Raw genomic sequence first — 24,040 nt, 5'->3', positions numbered from 1 at the left:
TCCTCAAATGAGAGCTTGACTGCTTATGTCCAGGCAGAGCCTCCCTGGAGCTTCTCAGACAATAAGTGAGTCGACAGAAGAAAAGTGATACCCGTGTTTGAGCAATTTTGAAAGAAATTGGGGACCTGACCCCAGCAGAAATGAGAGTCCACATTAATAGTTCTTAAATGCTTAAGACCTCCGGCTTAGACACAAGACAGGCTGTAGTTTGGGTTGGGAAACATGACATGGACTAAGTTCTGCGGCAGCTCCACCCTAAGGAAGTCTGAAATTATGGCTTGAAAACAATCTTAAGGGAACAGAATTTAGGTGTGGGGCCTTACCAAGTTGCAATTTCTTTGGGGAAATATTAGGCTTTCCACACGTTCACAGCATTGTACATTCAAGGCTACACAAGCTCAGAATGAATGGCCAGTAACCAAACTGAAATCTGTGACATAAAAATCAGACGGTATCTTGGCTGTTGCAGGTGGTGCTGCGGGGACCATGGGCGTGCAGCTCTCTCTCTGAGAAAGTGATGTCACTTGTGTTGGGTGTAATCCCATTTTAACCTTGCCCCAGTCAACTCCAGTGTGTAGCCAAGATTGAGAACTGCTGATACAGAGTATTATTTATAAATCCTCAAAAGGCTATAACTCTAAATATAGCATAATACATTGTATTTTATATCAGCACTGCTATTTTTGAAGTTTTTCGAATTAAAATACTTATAATGACTATCACTAAACTGCATAGTATAATATTTTTCCATGTTAGTGACAGATCACGTGGAAAACTTGTTAAATATGCAGATTTTTAGATCCCCCATCTTAGGGATTCTAATTTAGTACATTTGCAGTAAATCCCATAATCTGCATTTTTCAAAGTGCTCCCAAAGTGATTCTTGTGCACATCAAAGTTGAAGAGGTATTGCCTCGAAAAGATGTCTGGAAAAGTTAATGCAGGTGTCATAGTAGAAGAAGACCTCAAAGTACAGAGAAAATACAGATTTAAATTTTCTAGTAGTTTTTGGAATGCAAATTACATATTGATGACAATAAGAATTTTGGGGGAAAAAAGCTCAAACCATCAGTGCAACATTTATTGATGTAAATACCTTATTGCACAATGTCAACTTCATGTAAAAATATGAACAATATTAACGTAAATAAATCTATTAACTCTAATTCTTGAAGGGATAAAACATATAAGTATTCAAGACTGCTACCATGTTAAAAAATACATATATACACACACATCTAAAATACTTTTAACTTAGTAATACTTTTAGGCTTAAAAAAAATCAGTCTTTTTTGTCCATTCATGTTTTAAAGGAATAGAAAAATTTTAAGGCATCCAGTTTTGTTGGACAAATTTAGGAACAGCCAGGATAACAAACTCTTTGAGCTTTAGAACAAGCACACATTTTATTTTAAGGTTGAAAGTCTTCTCTATCTAGCTTAAATTTCCTTGGGAATTTAAGAAAATGAATTACTCAAACTGGAGCTACATCAAAATGTCAAGTTAACACATTTTGGCCTGTAACGGTGCCAAGGGATCTAATGTCTCAATGATCAGGGCCTTACGTTTCCAAATCACTTTAAAGGGAATGTCATTACCGGGATGCTGGCGCTTTCGTTTTATTTTCTTCTCAGCTCTTTCCTATCTGTGCTTTAACCCAGGCAGACCAAAACCTGACAAGATCACATTGCAAGGAATGGAAACAGCTAAAAACAAACAAAATAGCTGCAAAGAAAAAATGTCAACACAGAAGTCCATAAATTCAGAAAAACTAAGATAAATAATTTTCTCATAATAGTCATTGACGCATTTGCTTTTCTGTAAACTTTTTTTTTTTGGAGAACTGAACAACTCATATCTAACATATTATTATATAACCAAGAAGAACATCAGTGGAGTGTGCTTGCAGTTGTTTTTCTTGCAAATTTTCCTGGTTGGTTCCCTTTCTTTCTAATAACATTTGTTCCCTGGTCAGGAGTTCTTCCAAGATCTCGCACACCCAATTCCTGGCCACAGAGATGGGCTTGTAACCTAGGTCTAGGTCACTGTAACTATAGTGCCCATTTACACAATTGTTCCAAAGTTTGGTTTATGGCTCAAGCTGTGCTAACGAGGATGCATTTGAGTTCTCGATTTAAAGTGGGGGCATGAGCCAGCCTCTGGGGCACCAGTGGAAGGTCATCTTTCCTGCCGCTTGGAGAAAGTCTGTCTGCAGTTGGAGAAAATGGAGCAAAGAGAGAGAAGCAGAAATTTGGGGTGGGCATAGAGAGCTCTGGGGTGTTAAACCTAGGTTCTAATTCCCGAAGCCTTGGTTCCTGCAGCTTCTGATCCTAGCTCTTCTCTAGCATCCTTTCCTGCTCCAGGAACTAGTAAGTCCCCCCTTTGGGCTTAAGCCATCTTGAATAGATTTCTAAAATGTTAACTAGAATTCCAACATAGAACAGAAAATCAACAAATTCCACCTGTCATTTTACAGACAAGAAAACTGAGATTAACTTGCGCAAGGCCACGCATCACGACTGAATCATTCCTTGGCTCTTCCATCTACAGGCATGCTCTCCCTCAAGAAAAAGCTGAAACTTTGAGTTAGTGGGATCTGTGTGTGGAATAACCCCTAACACCTTCCTAACTGGTCCCAGGCAGACTCACGAGTGACTGGGTAAACCGATGTCAGTTTTGAGGGTGGAGAACACACCTCCCAGAACTTGGGGCTACAGATGTTAGCCGAGTGTAGATTCGTTGATGGTCGCTCCACAGTAGAGATATTCTCTATTGAACCAAGGCCCAAAAGATGACATTTCAACACTGAATGATCTAAGGAGTGTGATAACACTGGAATATCCTTAGATATTACAGACTACTGGCGGGTAGACTGGGTTATTGGTCCTAATTCTTGCTGTCATAGCTTCATATACCTTTTTTTTTCTGCCTTGTGGTTACAGTGCTTCCCACGGTGGGCAGTCAGCTCCCTCTCACCAACACTGGGCTTGCTCAGGAGTTTCCTGTGACATATGTACAGTTAGAGGGTATAACTAACGATGCCCGCATGGCTTGGCTTCTCTTGTGATTCTGCTACTGTTACAGGTGGGAATCTGCATTACTTAAAATGAAAATTTACCTGTTTTTTTGAATAAGCAGTATTTGCATAGACTATAAAATTTCAAAGGTACCAAAGGGTCTACAACCACCTGGGTCCCCCCTCCTCCTTCCCCCAGAAGAAACCATTTCCTGTGTAACCTTCCAGAAAAACTTGATCCATACACAGGAGAAGTCAAATAGCAGTATTTCAGAGTCCAAACCGAGGGCAGAAAGGTAGGGGCTTTGGATCAGGCTGGAAAAGTCCTTCCTGGGAAGAACCTGACGCTTTTACTTGAGGATACTTTATAATCTGAGCGGCCAGCTCCTGTAGGCAGACTATAAAGGACTTAACTGTTGACCAACTACTAATCTACAAACGCACTTGTCATGTAGATCTCCTTTGAAACTCTTAAAAATTTACTGTTTCCAAAATGCACTCAATATTAGGGTGTATCTGGAAAATCAAATAAGGAATCACTTCTTAGCCTAAAGCAGGCAGCCAACAAGCACAGTCGTGATTTCAGTTTGTGCCATCCTCAACTGATCTGTTTCCTTTCAGAGACAGATCATTCCAATTAAGACCAAACACTGAGCTGAAATGGTAAATTATATATTTAATTTTAATTCATCTGTACCAGATTGATAGTTTCATCTGCAAAAAATGTTTACACCTTTACTTTTCTCCTAAAAGCATAATGAAATGAGCAAAACCACTGATCAAATTTAAAAATTTATTTACAAAACTTATTTTGCTTTTAAAAAACAATTATTCACGAAGATTAACCAAAACACAAACCCTGTCAAAGTTTATTATAATAATCTTTCACAGAATCAATAGCTTAAAAAAAGGACTGCCGATGAATACTTTAATGTAAAACCACAATGTAAAAACAGGGACTTTAATTCCAGTGACTGGAATACAAACAGATAAATAATCTTCCTCAAAGGGAAAAAACACTTGGGGGGAAACGGTGTAAGGAAGTGTGAACGGGAAATGTAAGCTTCAGGTCAGTTCCTCATTGCCAACATGGCGTTTATGTCCCAGATGAGGTTTCGTAACTGATCCATAATTTGCTTCAGCTGTTGATTCTTCTGTTTGAGTTTCTGTAGAAACAAAAGAATTTACAAAAAATGAGATATAGACCATGAAGTCAGAAGATTAAATGTATGTTAGGACTCGAGACAGCTAAGCTGAACATTTCCTTCAGGTGAAAGGTCTCAACCCTTTTCTGGCCACAAATATTCACTGAAAGGCATAATGAACTGAATTCTAACTCAGCCCACAGAGGCCTGGCTCCTGCCTCCACCTCCCTTTGCTTGTCTACTTCCACCTTCAAATATTTAATTGTTAAAAAAACCTAAGTATATAGGTTTTCCAAGAGGCAGTGTAACATAATGGTCGAGAGCACAGTCTGCAGGGCCAGACGCTGTGGGCTTATACTTGGCTCCTTCACTAAACGTATGACGTTGGCCAAATTACTGAACCTCTCTGTGCCTCAGTTTCCAGGTCAGAAAGATGGGGATAATAATTGAACCCATCTCGGAAGAGTTGATATGAGGATTAAATGATTTGATTCATGTAAAGTGTTAGAAAATATCAATGCAGGAAATAAAGTAAAATAAAAATGCAATGCGTGATGCAATTGGTCTTTCAAAAATGTGGCAGAAGTCACTGTCCAAATGTGAAGCAGTCTGCTTCTAATTCTGAAAACTGAGGACCAAAGAGCACAGTCCCCGATGTAATCTCAACACCTGAGATTTGCTGGCTGCCCTGCATGCACATGGCACCTGTCTCTGTATCTCTGTGTCTGGGTTTCTACCAGACTATAGTTTATAAACTTTAAGTATCCTTTCCTCAAATCCTATGTAGCAAATGTCTGCCTAAAACAAGATTAAAAAATAGAGAACTTCTGGTCAGTGTTTACTAGCTATTATAATAATAAGCATTACTCGTCAATAACCTTTTGGAAACATTACATTTGGAAATAATATATTTGCTCAGATAATTTTAAAGAAACTATATTAAAATACCTCCAACATAAAGTAGTACATGTTCATTATAAAAAGGCCTAAGAACTCTGTAATCAAATTTCAACATAAATTAAGGAATAATTACAAGTGATAAAATTATGTTCTTACATGGTTAAAAACAGACTTAAAATCAGTATCTAAACAGGTTGCAGAGGGCTGCCACAATGGCTGCGCCACTGGGTTCAGCGCACACCTTACCAATATGACTACTTTCAAGAAGGCTCATTTGGAAATATAAATTCTGATATACTTGTTTTAAAAAAATGAGCCTCATTAATTCTTTAAAAATAGTGTAAGAGAACTAAACAATGTATATTTTCCTGGTAATATTAAACTCTAGGCTATAGTAATAAAAATTACATGGACAGCAGGTTACGGAAAGGGAGGGTGGAGGTGGGAGAGGGTATGGAGGGAGAAATGGGAAAAACATAGTAAAAAAAACTTTTTTAAAGTATGATATTGGGTGGGCAAAAGGAGATTTATAGTTGTTCTTAAGGAAAATAATATAATAAATAATATAAGAATAAACTGTTTCATGTACTCACAACTGTAAACCTACTTTTGTTCCACCTGTATTATAAGGTACTTGGTTTTTCTCAAAGGTGCGCAGTTTTAAATTAAAAAAATTAGTACGTGTAAACTACCTAGAGCCAAAACACATCATGAAACTATCAACAGCGAAGCTGACAGTTCTGCTTATTAGTGGTTAAATTGTGAATAAATTTTCATGACGTGATACAGAATTTAATATATACAATCTTGCCACTGACTGATTTTAACGGAGGTTGACAGCTGCTATTATCAAAATCCATCAGCTGTGCCTGATTTGTTACATTAACAGGTGAATGTGTAAGCAGAGTAGATACTTAAAAAAATAGGTTTATGCTAAGTCATGCCGTGTAACTTAATATCCATACAATGGCTGGGACAATTGGTCAGTTTCATTTTACCATCAACAGAATATTTAAGCAACAGAGAACCCATTCTTATGTTCTTAAAACACACAGTCTCAACCACTTGTTTGGGCACTAGGGCTTATGGATTCCAAAATATGAAAAGAAAATGAAAAGTATTTAAATGAGCCAAAAGTTTGATGATGGAAACTAAGCCATTCTGTCTTCTGATGATTTACGTCAAATGCCGACTACAAATTTCACGCTCCAAAGATTCATGGCATTATGGTAGTCACATAGGTGGTCAGAAACCAGGCACATCATGTGGATTCAAATAGTAAACACACCCCACCAGTGTTCTATACAATTTCAAGTACACAACAATACAGTAATATTTTGAAAATGGCTGAATAAGGGTCAACTAAGGGATATGTAAAGCTACTTATTTTATGTGGCTTATTTACTTCCCTTGCCTTTGGGGTCAAGTTCACAAAAATTCCTCTGAGACCAAGGTCCATAAGTTTAGTGCCTATGTTTTCTTCTGGGTATTTTATTGTTTCAGGTCTTACGTCCACGTTTCTTTAATCCATCCTGAGTCAATTTTGTATGCAGTGTGAGGTAGTCCCGTTTCATCCTTTTGCTGTGGCCCTCTACTCCTTTCCCAACTCTACTCTTAGCTTCTTTGTCAAAAAATTAGTTGTCCAAATAAATGTGGGTTTATTGCTGGGCTCTAAGTTCTGTCCCACTGGTCTGTGTGTCTGTTTTTCTGCCAAAACCATACTGTTTTGATTAGCTTTGTCGTACAGTTTAAAGTCACAGAATGCGATACCTCTGGCTTTGTTTTTTTTCTCAGCATTGCTTTGGCAGTTTGGGGTCTTTTGTGATCCTAAACGAATTTGAGGATTTTTTGGTTCTATTTCCGTGAAAAATGCCATTGGGCTTATTTATAGGGCCTGCACTAAATATGTAGAATGCTTTAGGTAGTATGGACATTTGAACAATTCTTCCAATCCATGAACACAGGCTATCTTTCCATTCTTTTGGGTCTTATTCAATTTCTTTCAGCATTTTATAGTTTTCAGTGTATACAGGTCCTTAGCCTCCTTATGTTTATTCCTAGGGATTTTATTCTTTTTTGGTGCTGTTATAAATGGGATTGTTTTCTTCATTTCTGACATTTCGTTGTTAGTGAACAGAAATGCAACAGATTTTTGTATATTGTTTTTACATCCTGCAACTTAACTGCATTTACTGTTTTTACACGAGCTTATTTTAAATATCATAAAATCTTCTATGAGAGAGAATGAACTATATGTCACATGTGGCACTCTAAAATTATAGTTAACATTACAATGGTATTTTACTTCTATATATTTCAATGTATTTTATAAAAAATATCCTTATTACAGAGATGAAAAATAAATAGGACACATCTGCTGTGAAGTCATACATAGAATGCCAGTGTGCTGAACACAGCACTGTTCAGTAACTGCCTGCCTCGCCTCTGGACCACCGCATGCGGTCTCGTCATGACCTAAATCCCGACCTCATTCCCACCAGCGCTCTCCACCATGTGTTCATGCTCCTTCACTGCTGTCGAATCTGCTGGAAATAGTCTTCTTAATTTGTATTTCTCCTTTTAAAAAAATCCTAAAGTTTTATTTAATAAAATCTATCCATCTTTTTCCTTTCTCCTTAGTTTTGATACACATTTTTCTTTTAATTTTCCAATACTTTGTTTTGCAGGTCTTACTTTCAACTTTGAAATTCATTTTGACATATGGTGGTAATATAAAAGTTAGCTTAATTTTCCCCCAAAGTTTCTGTTTTTAAAGACTAATTTTCCACATAATCCCTCTTGTGTCATATTAAATTCACATATGCAATAGAAAGACTACTTTTCTGGCTATTATTTTACTAATCTGTCTATTCTTGTGCCGGTATTTCACACTTACTGTTTTTATACTGTGCTTCATACAACGTTTTAAATTTTACAAAACAAAGAGTGCTGACTTATTACTCTTATCAGTGTTTTCTTTGATATTTAAGTGTACTCTGAAGAAAAAATTCCCATCTGGATTTTATTTGGATTTGTTTTTTGATTGTTGTTGCACTAAAGTCTTATTTTTGTGTATTTTTTAAGAGAATGCCTATTTGGATTTGGATTGTTACTACATTAAAACTATGAAATAAGATTGGCATTTTTAGGGTATTTATTAACCACATAAGAACTTTTTATGTTCTTTTAACTATTCAAAACTTCCTTTATGTATCTTAATAAGTTTAGTCACACATATCCTTGATATAAATCCGAACCACTTACCATTTGTTGTTGCAATTGTGAAAAGGATCTTATAACCTAACTGGTTTAATCATGAGAATGGTATCATCTTATATTAAGCCTTTTTATCGAACTGACTGACTGCAGTTGTTTATCAACTGAGCTTCTTTGCACTTAACAAGCTTGAGCTACAATATATGTACAAGCTTAACAAAGTTAATAAACTTGTACATATTATAACCCATTTCCTAAAGTTTGTTTCTTTCTGTACTGTCTATAACTTCTAAATTAATAATAAATATAGTAGTATAAGGCATCTTATTTTATGCATGAAAAATATGGGCTATATATCAGAAACAAAAGGACTAAAAAAAAGATACTATCTTTTAATAGGTTTATGTTTTCTTTAAATCAGCAACATTTGAATTTTATCAAATGTCTTTTAAATTTGAGGAAAAAAATTGTTTCCCAATTTAATCTATTGACATTACATATTATACATATCCTCATGTACCTCAGAAAATTCTTTGTGGTGGATTAACTGTTAACACCCTGCTGAATTCTATTAACTAGAATTAAAATTTCAGGGGCAGGACAGGGGGATTTGTACCTGAAAGTGTGAAACTGGTAATTTTATTTATTGTGCTATTGGTTAGGCTTTGGTAAGCGTGGGCATGTTTCTACCACTGAAAGAACTAACAACTTTCCCTGTTTCTATGTATTTCATGAGAACCATCTGAACATCTGAACTTCTGAAAATATCAGCAATAAGTACATTTAAGTTTGGAACTTTTTTTGGCAGGGGGAGTAGGGAAAGGTAATGCTTTGATAACTCTACTGATTTCTCAGTCAGGCGTTGAGACATTCACATTTCCTACTTGTAAATTTTTATCTTTTGTCACTCCAAATATGCTGTAAACTAAAGAGCTAGAACTGCGCCTAGAAAAAGAAAACAGTAAATGCGACTGAGTGCTCATGCAGCTCACCTAAGAGCTTGACTGCGCGGATCTGCGGTCTCCCTTCCGACTGTTCAGCTGACCCTTCCGCTTACCTTTTGGTGCCCGGTTGTTCTCTGAGTGAGTTCAATTTGCCCCACAAACCACTGCATGTAACTCTACAAGTCCAATTACGTTTCTCGGTTACACGTCCCCCTGCAAATGTGACCCGTGACCCGGAACCATGAGATGCACAGGCGGGGCACTCACTTTGTTCACGTCCGCAATCTCCCGCCTCTCTTCTCCCGCAAACCGCGGGGGGCCAGCCCGCTCGTCTGTCCTCGAGCCATCTTCCTCCACATACGGAATAAGCTGCTGGAGGTGACAAAAGCAGTTAAAAGTCCAAACGCGACGCAAATTCCCAGTTACACCCGCACAGGTAGTAAGTCAGGTTAGGGTCAACGTTTAGACTTTTACTAGCATGAAATGAAATTTTAACTTAGGCGATGGTCTAAAGTAACAGCGTGCGGGAGAAGCTTATCATTTCAGTGCATTCTGCACAGTTTTTCAGGTTTCTGTTGCAAAATAGCCACTGTAACACTAGCTGTTACATACAGTTAATTAAACCCTGCTCATTCCATCAGCAAATATTCAATTGCCAGACACTGAGTGAGACACTGCAAAAATAATTACGCATGAGTTGTGATTCCCACACCTAAGAAATTCATAGTCCACTGGGACAGAACAGGCTTTCTTTCATCCATACGAGGAAGAAGGCAACTTCATGGATGTGCATTATATAAATATAAATGTCACTGGTTTCCCATCTAGAACCTAAGGACCTATGCAAATTCCTAGATGTCTTAACTTCTTTTGATCGGGGGAAGTTGTTTTTTGGGGTTTTTTGAAACTTCCAGGGGAATTATAATTAAGTATGTATGGTTTGTGATGAAGTTTATTTGATGAAGCCCCTCGGAGATGTGACAGACTTCAGGAATCATCCAGTCCCAACAGTCTTATATTATTACCAATACAGGAACAGGTTCCAGGTAAATAGTTGGTACAACCAGAAGTCATGTGCCTAACCTTCGCATTCCTAGGACAATGAGAACTTCCCCACACCCACACCGCTCTTTCCCTTTCCTCCCTCCTGTGCACACTGGCCCTCCCCCTGTAAGCTGCTCGTCTCCATTCCTGTGCTCTGCTCCTCTGCCTCCCAACCTTGCCTACCGTTTTCCTCCTGATCACCCACACATATTCCGACCTCTCCCACGTGGAGGAAAAGCCAAAACAAAGAAGCCTTGACTCTAACCCTCCCTCCATCTCCTGCTCTCCTCTCTCACTTTTTATCTGGGCTCCTTGAAACACCCAAATCCACTGGCTCCGGTTCCTTATTTCCTGTTCAGGCTTCAGCCCACTGTGATCTGACTTCTGGTTGCTGCCATTTCACTGAAGCTCTGCTCATATACAATGACAGTCCTCCAGCAAAATCTACGGGACAGTTTTCAGTCCTTATTTTCCTGGACTTCTCTACAGCCTCAGACAACTTGTCAACCACGTTTCTGATCTTTCTCCAGCATCTCTGACTACTTCTTTTCAGGCTGTTCTCAGTTTCCTTGTTCTCTGTTCATCCCTACGTGCTGATCACTCAAAAAGAAAGCACTGATCACATGAAATTGTCTTTTATATGTAGTGAGACAACACCCAAATCTTTCCAGCTACCTCTGGTGGCGGAGATATAAACCATCAACAGGAAAGGGACATCTATAACAATATCATAAACCTAGTTAACTAAAATATATCTAGGATCCAAGGTTAAATTTACAGAATATATTTTAAAACTATAGTGATTCACTAAGCTAATCTAAATTATTGATGAAAACATAACTTTTCTCCATAAAGAACTCATATGAAAACTATTTAAAAAGTGTTTGACAATACTTTTAAAGTTCTCACAAAAAAACAAAAAACAAAACATACACTGATTTAATTAAAAGGCAACACTAACAACAACGATAAAAATTCCCAGGGACAACCTCTCATTCAAACCACCAAAATTCACTAATAAGCCTGTATGCTAGTCTACAGAAAATTATTAACATGAAAATATAGTAATTCTATATATACATAGTCTATACATATATTTATATCATATTTCCATTTCTCTAGTCAAAAGTAAAACTGATATAATTCAAAACCTGGAAATACTGCAAAAATAGGAGTCAGGAAGAAGGGAAAACATTACAAATGCCTGAAACTATCTTACATCTTACATTCACCCTCCCTCCACCACTAAAGCTTGCCTCTACTGGAATGGGATCCATCCCTCCGCAGTTTTCATTGCATTTGTCATAGACCAGCCTCAGCTTCCGGAAGAGAATAGAAAGCTGGCGCAGATGATCCTGGAGCTTTGCTAGCCGATCCTGGTATGTTCCAATGTGGTACGTGACACCATTTGGGAGCTTATCAGGAAAAACAAAACAACAAAAATAAAGTCACAATTTGCTATAAGCTAGCCAACAGTTTTTAAGCACTGCATAGAGGCAAATAGTTCCTCACAGTTAATCAAGTGCAATTTTAAGAATTTAAGAGTAATTCGTGCTTATTTCTGAGCTTCTCGGCATACTGTTTCAGTGCTATAAAACAGACCAGAAAAAACTTTTGTGATGAGCCCCTCTGACCTGGTGAAATACTTAAAAATGTACAATTTTAATTTACTTACTATTACAGAAAGACAGCAAGTGGCTAAACTCAACAAGGAAGTTAAAAATAAAATACAGTTTTTAAAAAAGAAGAAAAGAAATAAATGAAGAGAGGACTTTTCAGAAGACAAGTAATAATATGCTGCTCCTGTTGCAATATAATCTCAAGATACCTTAACTCTGATCATTAAGATGCTCAAGGCACACATTAAAGTAAAAAGCTGTCACCGAAAGATTTACTTTAGAAAAGAACATATAGCAGGACATATAGGTGCAAATCGATCCGAACTTGAACATCATTAATAAATTATTACAGGTAACTGCTATGACCATAACTGTCTTGGATGCTTATGCATTTTTAATTCAGGAATTTTATCCAAAGAAGCCAAATATATGTAGGTAATAAAATAAAATCACAGATAAATAGAAATTGATCATTATTTATTTAGATCTTATAACTAAATTCGTGCCTTTTGTGCCTTGCAGAAACTCATGAACAAAAATCTTCCTTTCTCTGTACACCTTTACATTTTATTTTCACAATCCCTTCTGCAAAATCATTCCAACATTAGAATTAACGACATTTATAACCTGTTTTCTAGTATAGAAGGTGCTTTCATTATAAGCATTCACCCTTATACTTATCTTGGGGATTAAAGTAACAAAACCAACTACTTACTAATAACTATATCAGTCCATTTTTTTTTTTTTTCTAAACCTCAGTTCATTTTTCTTCTTTTTTAAACAGATGAAGTAAAAATGCAAAAAAAGTACATGATACAATGTTTGGAGAAAAAGGAAAACAGGACACACTATTATTACACGGAGGTAAAACCATAAACATGAGAAAAAGGCTGGAAATGCTTACACAGTTGATACACTTGAATAATTTCTGCTTTTCTCACTTTCAAATTTTCAAAAATAAGGAGATGGATCTTCTGAAATTATTTGAAATGAGATAGTTAGGACTTTCAGAAATTCTTAAGCATTAAAACATTCTGAGGACAGAACCTCAAAGAAATGTGATCAAAAATTACCACAGGCTGAATTAATAAAAATAAAGGAGAAAGGAATTAAAAGTTCCCTAGTACAATGTAGGATTGCTCCTCTTAAGCTTTCCAATTTATGAACTTTTACAAACACTAGCAGTCAAAGAACCATTTCAAAGGATCCCTGCTTTCCTGTTTGGGTGACAGTAAGGAGTATAATGATTATATCTCACATACGGAAGCACTAGGTACCTTTTTTATAGCATTTACTAAATTTACTACTTTGACCATATATTCTACTTAGGGAAGACCGGAACTTATTCACATTTGTATCACTGTATTTAGTATAGTACTAACAAACAGAAGGTTTTAAAGTACCGTCTGAATTATTTTGCTTTATGAGTTATTTTCCAAATAAATCTATACTTAAAATTCATTTAGAAGCATTCTAAAAAAGAATGCTTAATAAATTTTTTCACAAAGGAAAACAAAATCATTTTGAAATGCAAAGAATCACCCTCCTTAAATTCACCTACTTAGTAAGTTTGAGTATTAGTTTTCACATATACAATTTCAGCTTCTCAAAGAAAGGAATAATTAATTCCATCAAAAAAAATTATTGCACACTCTTCATGTGTCAGGCACTGTTCTAGAAGCTGGGGTAGAGCAGTGAACATGAAAAACAAGGTTCCTAAACTACAGAGGTCACGTTACTACAGTGCCTAAGATCCTTTGGTATACACTGTAGTGCACATATTTAGCCAAAAAGCTCAATAATCCTCCTCATGATTGCTGATGAAGATCCATAAACATACCCCAAGAGACCCAAAAGGCATTCAACTAAATTCAACATCTATTCTTAAAACGAATATAAAACTCTTAATAAACACTCCCCAATGTGGTAAAACACATTTATCCCAGTTAAAAAGTCAGCACCATGATTCATGTGGAAACATTAAAAGCATTCTCAATGAAGTCAGAAACAGACTGGGATGCTTACTAAGACCACTAATACTACGCGTGAACACCATTCTGGAGGAACTGGCCAATGCAGTTAGAGGGGGAAAAAGAAAGAAAAGTTGAAACATTAAAAAGGATGTGGTATAACCATCACTACAAACGACATGAGAAAGTGCTCCATCAATAAAAGAATTCAAGAAGGAGGTGGGTGCAAAGTTCATGGACAGAAATCAAGAGCTTTGCTTTCATCTGTAAAAACAAAAGAAAATGAGAAGGGAAAAGACCCTAATTACAACAGCAACAATAAAGATAAAATATCTAGGAATAAATTTTTAAAAAATTCCAAGATAGCCCAGCCGGGCGTGGCTCAGCAGTTGAGCATCGACCTAGGATCCAGGCGATCCGGGTTTGATTCCGGGTCAGGGCACATGCCCGGGTTGCGGGCTGCAGTCGATCAATCACTCTCTCATCATTGATGTTTCTATCTCTCTATCCCTCTCCTTTCCTCTCTCTGACATCAATAAAAAAAAATAATAATAAAATAAAATAAATTCCAAGATAAAAATGAAAACTTACTTCACAGGGACACAAAGAAGGATATTCCACGTTCTTGGTAATTAAGACTCAATATAATACTGATGTCAGATCTCTCCAAGTTAAATGAACCGATTAAAAATGTGAACAGGTTTTTCTCAGAACTAAACAAGCTGATTGTAAAGTGCATGTAGAAAAATAAGAATAACCAAGGCAAGCCTGAAAAGAAAGTGTAAACACAATATAGAGCCTCAATAAGTAGAAGTTTGACATTACTGCCTAAGACAGGCGGGCAGCTAAGTGAAGAGAACAGAACATCCAGAAATAGACTGATTTGTATAAAGTAGCATCTAAAATCAATGAGGGAGGAAATGAATTATTCAATCAGCCTTACTTTTTTGGAAAAAGGCCAGGGCTATACCTCTCACTTTATTCTAGGCTAAATTCCATATGTATCAAAGTTTTAAATATAAAAATTGAAGAAAAAGTTATAAGAAGAGAGATGTTCAAATTCATTCCAAATAGGAAAAATAGAAAGTAGATTTTTACCCATCAAATGATCAAAGATCCAAAAATATAACTGTGTTAGAGCTCGGTTGTTGGTCTTGGTCAGGACATGGCAGCATAAACTGGTACAACCCCCATGGAGGGCAACTGTTCAAAATACATCTGATTATAGAAGCACGTAGCCATTTCTAAGAATTTATCCTACAGGTCCACTTGTGCATTTCTGTAGGTTATTCACTGTAGTATAATAGTCAGAGATTAAAAGCAACCTAAATGCCCTTCAGTAGAAAACTGGTTAAACAAATTATAGTATTTCCATGCAGTGAATTACTATACACTTTAAAAAGAAAAGGAATTATTTTCTGTATGAATATGAATAAACTCCAAAATATACCAAATGAAAAAAGCAAGGTGCAAAATGTGTGTAATATACTGTTATCTGTGCAAAAGGGAGGAAAATGAAAGAATATACACATACATTTGCTTAAACATGCATGGACTATCTGGAAGGATACACAAGAATAGTAATAAAAACTATTAACAACCCTTGCTTGTGGAGAAGGGGGTAGACAGCTAGCAGAGAGGGGTGGGAGGCAGAATGTTCAATGTATTGTCCTTTTCGATTTCTGAATTTTGAATGTATTATATATTCAAAGAAACTGTTTCAAAGATGTAAAGGATAATAAATAGAACCACAGCAGTACTTTCTTATAGAGGCATTCTCAACTGGGATCCCGGAGTCCTTGGGGAAACATCTCTTAAACCCCCTGAAATTTTATTCAAAATGTGTATGTGGATGTTTTTCTCAGAAGAGTCTGCCTAATCAAGTAGCACTTCTCTAAAACAAACTCTTAGAAATAATCTCAGCAGCTGTACTTACGGCAATTCACCCTTCTTGATTAGCAATACAGAAGATCATTTTTAAGATGTGAATACTCTCAAAAATAAGTTATATGTAGTCCTGTTTGTATCACTACTACTTCTAGCTTTCTGGAAATGAAGCGGCACACTGTTGTTTCTTTAACAGCGAATTATAATATACCCCAAAGGGTCTTACATGAGTTAAGCCAAAGAACTCACACTTATGAAAGCCACAAAGAAATAACCATCAGTCTCTTTCAAATTGATTTTGAATATATATCCACATGTAATCTAGTTACTTATATATTTTTTAAAATGTTAAATTTTTTTCCTGTGTTGGCCATGGATGTGTATTCTGTCTCTTTCAGTACTAAAAATTGTTTGGCAGCAAGTTAGTACTGTAAAGAGGTTCATAGGAAGAGCTACTAGTCATATGTGATGTTGGGTAAATTCTGCTTTAAGTCTGTTTCCTTAACTGTAACATACAGATAAAAATACTCCTTAGAATTGCTCTTACAACAGCGTACCTTACCAAGGAAAGTACTTGATAAATATTAGCTATTAGTTCTCCAGTCCTAATGTGTTTCTTTATTTTTAACATGTTGCATGCCAAGTAATGGATGCAGCATGTTAAAAGTAAAGAAACACATTTTCAATTCATGGTTGGGAATCCACATATATGGAGGGCTGACTTAAAAGTTTTATGGGGGTGTACACTGATATAAAATGGATACTGGCTTTTATCTGAAGAACTTTTTAGCCCAGAAGTTGGTCTGTTATGGGAGTTGTTGTTCTCATTATGCACTTTTCTATAGTATATAACAACATGGTATAAAAATGTGAACAGCAAAAATAAAATGCTGAATATAATTTTAAAAAGTTATATGGGAATTTTTAATTGCGCTGGTGGTTGGCACCCTAATCCTGCATTGTTCAAGGGCCAACTGTATTTGCTAAATTCTGAGAGATGATTTAATACATACTTTAATCATTTTAGATATTAATATATTGATTTTTAAAATACTCACCAAAGATTTCATATCTTCTCTTAGATTGCCTTTGTATTGTTTTACACTTATTGACATGGTCTTCAAAGATTTCTAAACAACTGAATTACTTTTAAAATAAGGAGGGGGGAAAAAATCTCAAGAACTTAAAAAAAAAAAAAAGGCAATAAACCACTTTTTAATGCACCCGTAGAAATAAGAACTGTAAGAGCCTGGAGACCTGGTTTCAAATTTACCTGGTTATTGACCAGCTCTGGGCAAATCCCTTTGCCTCTCTGAATCACAGAATCCACATCACATAGTAGTAAGATGAGCAAGCATTAAAAATGGGTTAGCAAGTATGGTAATGACCAGTGGGGGGACGTAGAAGAGGGTACAGGGGGGATAAATGGTGATGGAAGGAGACTTGACTTGGGGTGGTGAACACACAATACAGTATACAGATGATGTGTTATAGAATCATACAACTGAAAACTATGTAATTTTATTAACTAATGTCACCCCCCCAAATTCAATAAAGAATAATGGGTTAGCAAAAGGTTGTTGGAACAATTGGATATCCAAATGCAAAAAAGTGCCCTTGGATCCATACCTATCGTTATATAAAGAAATTAACTCAATGTGGATCGTAGACCTAAATGTAAAACCTAAAACTATAAAACTTCCAGAAGAAAAAAAATAGGAAAAAATACTCGTCAGCTCCACTTAGGCAAAAATGTCTTAGGTATGACACCCAAAGCAAAGTCTGTTAAAGAACAGATTAATAAATTGGATTCCATCGAAATTTAAAATGCCTGTTCTTCAAAGGCAATGTGAAGAGACTGAAGACAAGTCACAGGCTGCAAGAAAGTATTTGCAAAGCGAGAAGACACACAATGACAAGTGCTGGCGAGGCCAGGAGTAACTGGAAGCTTCCAACACTGAGGCTGGGAACGCAAGTGGTGCAGAGCTTTGGAAAAGTTTCTTATCCAGCAATTCCACCGCTGGGCACCTGCCTACTTGAGAGAAATGAAACACATGAAACACATGTTCACACGGCAGGGGAACATTCGTAGAAGTGTTTTTATAATGACTCCCAAGCAGAAACGACCCAAATGCTCAACAGATGAACATACATTGTGATACATGCAAACAATGGAACACTCTTCTGCAATCAAAAGGAACGAACTATTGATACATGAGTGAAAGGAGCCAGACGAAAACGACTACACAGTGAGGGATCCCATTTATACAAAACTCTAGAAAACGTATGGTGCCAGAAAGCAAACGCGAGGCTGCCTGCGGACAGGGGCCCGAGGTCAAGATGCCAAAGGCGCGCGAAGAAACTTTGCCCAGCGAGGCGATGGTTCCAACAGGTGTGCGCCGATGTCAAAACGTTTACAAAAATGCATTGTATTGTACGCCCGTGACACCAAGACCCAGCTGTTTAACAAAAATGGTTAGCAGGGTCTGAATTCTTCAACCCCTGAGGCCCTCAGAAAGCATTTTGCTGGAAAAAGGCGAGAGGAAAGCGAACGGAACCCGCAGCGGGCAGCGGCGCGAGGCTCCCCGGTAACGCGCGGTGCAGGCTGGCCGGCGGCCGGAGAGCCCGCTGCAGTCCAGAACCCGCGGCCTTCGTCGCCCAGAGTCCCGTTCTGGAAAACGCCCTGGACACGGCGGACTCCCGGGCGCGGACACGGCCTTGAGGAACCTACGCGGGGCGGCCCGGCCCGCGACGTCTGCCCAGCGCTGCCCCGCCGACGCCGGGGGCCCCGGGAGCGCTACCCCCGCGCCCCCGCCGCGCTGCGGCACCGCTCCCCGCGCCCGCCCGCCGCCGCCCACCTGCATGTTCCTCAGCAGCTGGAAGATCTCCATGGTGCGGTACACGATGTCCTGCACCGTCTCCTGCCCGATGCGGCAGAGCGAGGCCGTGTTCACCTCTCGGGCGGCCTGCTGAGCCTGGGGCCCCGCGAAGGGCCCAGGCGCCATCCCGGACGCGGCCAGCGGAGGGGTGGACATGGCGCGCCTGCGGCCTCAGGCCCGCGGGGCCGCAGACGAGGCGTCCGGGGGTCCTCGGGACGTCGGAGGGTTGCGGGCCTCGGCGCGGGCAGGAGCTCGTGAGGCTCCGGCGGCTCGATTTCAAAACAGCGGCCGTGACTTCCGCCTCCCGTGACGTAACGCGTCAGCCGACGTCCTGGGCACCGCCCACGCGGCGGGCCCTGGGAACAGCCTCGGCGCACGGCCGGCCGCTATTGGGCCAGACGCCCGGGGCGGGGTTGGACGGACGGGTCGAGAAGCCAATCACCAGCTGCACTCCCGCCAGGGGGTGGTCCTGGTGGGGGAGGCTTTTCCAGCGTGGGTTTCCCAGGTCCTCAGCTTGGGGTGAGGATTCCTGTTCGAGCTGCTCTGCGTGCGTTTCCTCGATGGGCATTTTCTCGTCGCCAGCCTGTGAGGTTTGTATCACTGTTGTCCTTTTACAAGTAGGAGGAGAGCCCAGAGCGGCTAGTTTGACTTGTTGAGTCGCAGGCTTGCAACTGGTGACCTGCGATTTGAATTTAGAAAACGAAATTCCAGGCTTTGCGCGCTGCGCTGTGACCCGACCCAGGCGCCCAGCTGCTGCGGGTTCCTGCGCGAAGGTCGGCTTATTAGCGAAGCTTCCCGATCGCCCCAAGCAGAAAATCACACTCACCCCCCTTCCTGCATGTGGCTGTTATTACGATGTTCTGAATAATCTTCGGTTTGTTACTTTCTGACTTCCCCTCATCTTCTTATGCACACACACGAGTAGGCAAGATCCATAAAAACATACTGTGCCTGTTTTATTCACTTACTGTGTTCTCCAGCCTTAGTGATTGGCACACAGAAGGCGCTTGCTAAATGCGTGTTGAGTGACATTATAAATGAAAGAAAAATTAAAACCATTCTCCCACCTGCTTCTTACTGCCCATTTTCAAAGGGGACCAAAAAAGTCAAGAATCCGGAAAAGGGTGGTGGTCACAAAATTACTGCATTTTTAGAAGTATCTGAACACTCCATTAGTAAAGACTTACAGGAAATTATTATTAAAAAATGACAGAAGAGCCATTGTAGGAAGTTTAAAGAGTGCCTTTACAGCTCCTTAGTGAGCAGTTACCATGTGACAGATACTTCCTGAGCACCTACTACGTGCTGGATGCTAGAAATGGAGATAGAGTGTTATGGAACAGGCAGAACACTAATGATTGTGAGGAGTGTCTTGAAGGAAAAGTTCAAGGTCCTGATATTAATGCGCTAACAGTTTAGGAGATCAGGGACAATCTGAAGGGAGTAAGTTGGGCCCTGATGGTGAATGGGAGAAGGTGCTGGACACTGGAGTGTTTCTATGAGGGGGTCATGGGACAAGGAAGGCCAGGGCTCACACCTGAAGTGAGGAGGCCTCCAAATGCTTTCCAGGGTCTGCTCTTCAGCAATGGAACATCTGGAAGTTAGCAGGGCACCCAGGGTAAAGACTGTATGTCTCAGCCTTCCTTGCACGTCGGAGAGGCCACTTCACTAGGTTCTAGCTAACGGGCTATAAGTTTGGGTGACACATGAAGCTATTGGTGGTTGTCTTTAAAAGAAGAGGGTCCTTTACACAGCAAAAGAAAATATCAACAAAATGAGGCAACCTATGGAATGGAAGGAAATATTTGCAAGCCATATATCAGATAAGGGATCAATATCCAAAATATAGGAGAAACTCTTTACAACTCAATAGCAAAAAAACAAATAACTCAATTTTTAAAATCAGCAGAGGTTCAGAATAGGCTTTTTTTCCCAAAAAAGATATTCAAATAGCCAACAGGTACCTGAAAAAATGCTCAGCATTATATGCATAAGCCCTCACTGCCATGATCTTGCCTTCCAGTAGCTATATTGAGATACCCCAGTTTATGCACAATTTATTCATGACTAACAGCCTATATTTTTCAATCCAACCACTCGTGTCAGGCATAGTCCCTCTAGACACAGAATTATTGAATTTAAACAAACACTTATTGGGCACCTGTAATTGGTCAAACTAACATGCATTTAGGTTGATTTAGACTATTGCCTACCTAATTAGTATTCCAATTTAACAAACTGTGCTAATTGGTCCCGAAAGGTTCATTAGTAAAGGTTTCCTTTGCTTCACAAATGCTCATACTTAGAATTCCATACTTAAGAAACGCATGAATTAAATCACAACTTCACACCCAAGAACGGTTCCTCCCCCAGGTTGAGAGAATTTGTTAGCCCTGCTTAACTGTTTTTGGACTATTTAAGCATCTAATGTCTCCATGTGTCAGTTATTGGCAATCAAAGTCCAGGATTCAGAAATGCTTTGCCAGGATCAGGAGATATTTGTCAACACCCTTAATGAGGGCACAAGGCTTTAATTAGACAAGCATGGTTTGGGATGAAAGGAGTCAAGCTGTATATGCACTTTCCTATGGTTTGTGGTTGATTATTTTACAACCACACATCCCAGTTGATGGGTTTTCCTTTGTTGTGCTAGAAGTAAATACTTCACTCCTTTTAAAGTTCTATACTCGTCAAACAAACTAGTGAAAACAATTATAAGGCCTTTGTGATTATTGATACTTCTAGGTAAGTAGTGAAACAATACAAGGAGTAATTTTCCCGCCAGAATTCCTAGCATGGGACTCTGCCACAACGTCTCTTGGGTTTTTTTCCAAACTTTTTAAAAATATTTTTTTAATCCTCACCAGAGGATCTTTTTTCCATTGCTTTTCAGAGAGAGTGGAAGAGAGAGAGAGAGAAACATCGTTGTGAGAGAGAGACATCGATTGGTTGCCTCCCGCAGGCTCCAAGCCTGCAACCGAGGTACGTGCCCTTGACCAGAATCGAACCTGAGACCCTTCAGTCCACAGGCTGACGCTCTAACCACGGAGCCAGACTCGCTAGGGCGGGCTTTTATAAAAATGGAAATATATGTACCATTGCCTTAAATCTGCCCCACATATGTAAGGTTAGAGGGGCAACCTGAGCCTCTGTTAGTTTCCATACGTAGAACTAGGGGGTTTAATTCTCAGCTTTCTCCCTCTGGCCTTCCCTTCCCTCTCTCCAGCGGTGGCCCAGGCTCTTTTCTTAGTTCTTCCAGCCAGAAAGATGGTGATGGGGGGAGTGGATTTTTTTTGGGGGGGGGGGACTCATGTAGTTTTAGTTGCCTGTGCTGCATTAAAACTCTGCACCTGCAGCCCCACTTTGGGGCAAAGCAGGAAGAAAACACAAAACTCACGCCATGGTTGTTGCTACTCCAAATTTCTACTGCCCGCCACAGTCTGCCGGCTTTTGTTTACTTGGCCTTAAAATCCTCAGGTTTGATTTTTCCCCGGGGTCTGTAGCTGGAATGAGTGGGAGGACTGGTCTGTAAGGGAGTTACGCCACCCCCCAGACGGGGGTCCTCCCCCTGTGCTCCATTATCACTTTCATTCCTCACTCTGGTTTCTGTGGAGCCAGAGCAGGGGTGTAGAGGTCAGGTAACTATTTTACTTTCTGCTTCTTCATGAATGTATGTGATCAAGACACATGAAAGGACATATAGGAGGTTGGGGACGTGCTTGGGAGAGAGACCAAAAGTATCAAAGTTTTCCTAAGCATCACAGAATAATATTTTGGGTCTTAAGTGGGTTGTTAATAAATGGACTATATCTGGTTTTTTTCCTGCTTGTTTTAATACCTGCCATTATTGAATATGTGTCGGACATTGTATTTGGTGCTTTACATGTATTACATTTAATCTGTATGTCCACATGAACTAAATATTTTTTAAATTCTATTTCCCTATGCTTGGGAATGGGTCTTAAGAAGGTTAAACACATGAGCAATGTCAAATATTTTATAAGGAGTGGAACTGGGGACACCAACCCTTTTCTTTCTGTTGACAAAGCCCTCTCCCTCCCACCTCTATCACCCTACCACTCAGGCTCCAATTCTATACTATGTCTCTCTTTCCTTCCATATTATTTTGACATGAGTATCACTTACTTTCACTGACTTAGGGGGCTCCTGGTCCCTCATAAAGTGGTTATCTTCTATGCAGTATATTTCCAGACTTGCACAAAAATTGAGAACCGAAGGATTTTATTTGCATTACAAAGGGAAGCCCAGTCTCATCTCCCTTGGTAGTTCTTTTTTATCAAAAAGTGCACTCCAGGTATTTGCTCACACAAGCCTTCAATAAATGCTTGTTGAAATGAATTGAGTCCCTGGGAAAATGTTTAGTGAGATCAAGTGAATCATTGAAATAACCATGTCAGTTCAAAATCATACAGAATTTAAGAGATCTATTAGCACCTTCAATTGTACCTTAGCACATAAAAATAAATGGTAACAACTTGAAACTCATTAACAACTTGTTCTCTGTCTTGTATGATCAATGGTTTGCTTTCACTTAACAAGGCTTTTTTTTTTCCTTGCTGTTTCACAAAAGAAGAGACGAAGATTAATGGATAAACATACCAGAATCAGGGAAGGTTTATATATTCTTAAGAAACCATCTTTCCCAGTTAAAAACATGGGGGTTTTGTCCAAGAATTATTTTCTATCTATAACATAATTATTCCATTTGTTTCTATGAACTAACTTAGTTATTCTGAAAAGGCTAGGATGGTTTTTCTTTCTGTGATTCAGACAATGTTATTTATTTAACACCTAATATGTGTCAGACACTGTTTTGGGCCCCAGGCTAAAGCATTGAAGAAAAGAAACACTGCTGCCTATAAATTATTAAATTAATAAAATAATAAACCAAAAGGTAAAATACAGGCTGGGGCAAAAGTAGGCTTGCAGTTGTGAGTATGCGAAACACTGAGTTCATTCTTGTATTATTATTTATTAATTGTATTATTTTCCATACAAACAACTGTAAACCTGCTTTTGCCCCACCCTGTATGTACTATGCCAGTGTTAACATGGGTTATGGAGAAAAATAAATCAGAGAAAGGAGATTGTGTTGTTTTAATTATGATAGTGGGAGAAGACCTCACATGATAGATAATCTTTGAGCCAGGACCTAAGGGAAATGAGGGATCAGGCTCTGGGGTACCTGAGTAAAAAGCATTCCAGGTGTTTGAAACTCATTAACATGTTATCTCTGTTACTTGGCCAGTGGTTGGAGGGCCCTGAGTAGCGAGGCCCTGAGGAAGGAGCTGCCTGGCACGTTCAGGGCACAGCAGGTAGGCTGGTGGGGCTGTCACATAGCCAGCAAGGGGATGGGAGGGGCAGTTGGACTGAGGTCGCTGTATCCTCAGGTAAAGTGC

The 24,040-nt window shown here is 39.1% G+C and overlaps 1 protein-coding gene and 1 long non-coding RNA gene across 3 annotated transcripts in view; one reads left to right on the top strand and one right to left on the bottom strand.

Annotated features, from left to right (window-relative positions):
* Window positions 1-3,917: 3,917 nt before the first annotated feature.
* Window positions 3,918-18,951, bottom strand: MED30 (mediator complex subunit 30). Of its 2 annotated transcripts, none has more exons than XM_081116281.1 (4): window positions 18,600-18,951; window positions 11,522-11,680; window positions 9,489-9,593; window positions 3,918-4,182 (listed from the first exon to the last, which is right to left on the bottom strand). In XM_081116281.1, the coding sequence occupies exons 1-4, from the start codon at window positions 18,774-18,776 to the stop codon at window positions 4,087-4,089; spliced, it is 537 nt and encodes a 178-aa protein (XP_080972407.1). In that variant the 5' UTR covers window positions 18,777-18,951; the 3' UTR covers window positions 3,918-4,086. The 2 variants fall into 2 exon arrangements, with proteins under 2 accessions (XP_080972407.1, XP_080972408.1); XM_081116282.1 differs by having other exon boundaries at window positions 9,489-9,590; window positions 18,600-18,928.
* Window positions 18,952-19,129: 178 nt separating this feature from the next.
* The window catches only part of LOC308547191, a 180,649-nt gene continuing 175,738 nt past the window's right edge, over window positions 19,130-24,040 (top strand). Inside the window, exon 1 of the long non-coding RNA XR_013997465.1 lies at window positions 19,130-19,210. This is a non-coding gene — a long non-coding RNA (uncharacterized lncRNA). The remainder of the gene's footprint in view (window positions 19,211-24,040) is intronic.

The sequence above is a fragment of the Miniopterus schreibersii genome, assembly GCF_964146895.1.
Source record: "Miniopterus schreibersii genome assembly, chromosome: 17".
Taxonomy (NCBI): Eukaryota; Metazoa; Chordata; class Mammalia; order Chiroptera; family Miniopteridae; genus Miniopterus; species Miniopterus schreibersii.
This window is presented reverse-complemented; position numbering and strand designations above follow the sequence as displayed.

Excerpts from the sequence above, each read along its gene's own strand:
- MED30 (XM_081116281.1), bottom strand. The coding sequence starts at position 18,776 with ATGTCCACCCCTCCGCTGGCCGCGTCCGGGATGGCGCCTGGGCCCTTC. Across the intron at positions 11,681-18,599 it reads AGCTGCTGAGGAACATGCAG|CTCCCAAATGGTGTCACGTA; the intron begins GTGGGCGGCGGC and ends TTTCCTGATAAG. Across the intron at positions 9,594-11,521 it reads TGGATCCCATTCCAGTAGAG|CAGCTTATTCCGTATGTGGA; the intron begins GCAAGCTTTAGT and ends TGTCACCTCCAG.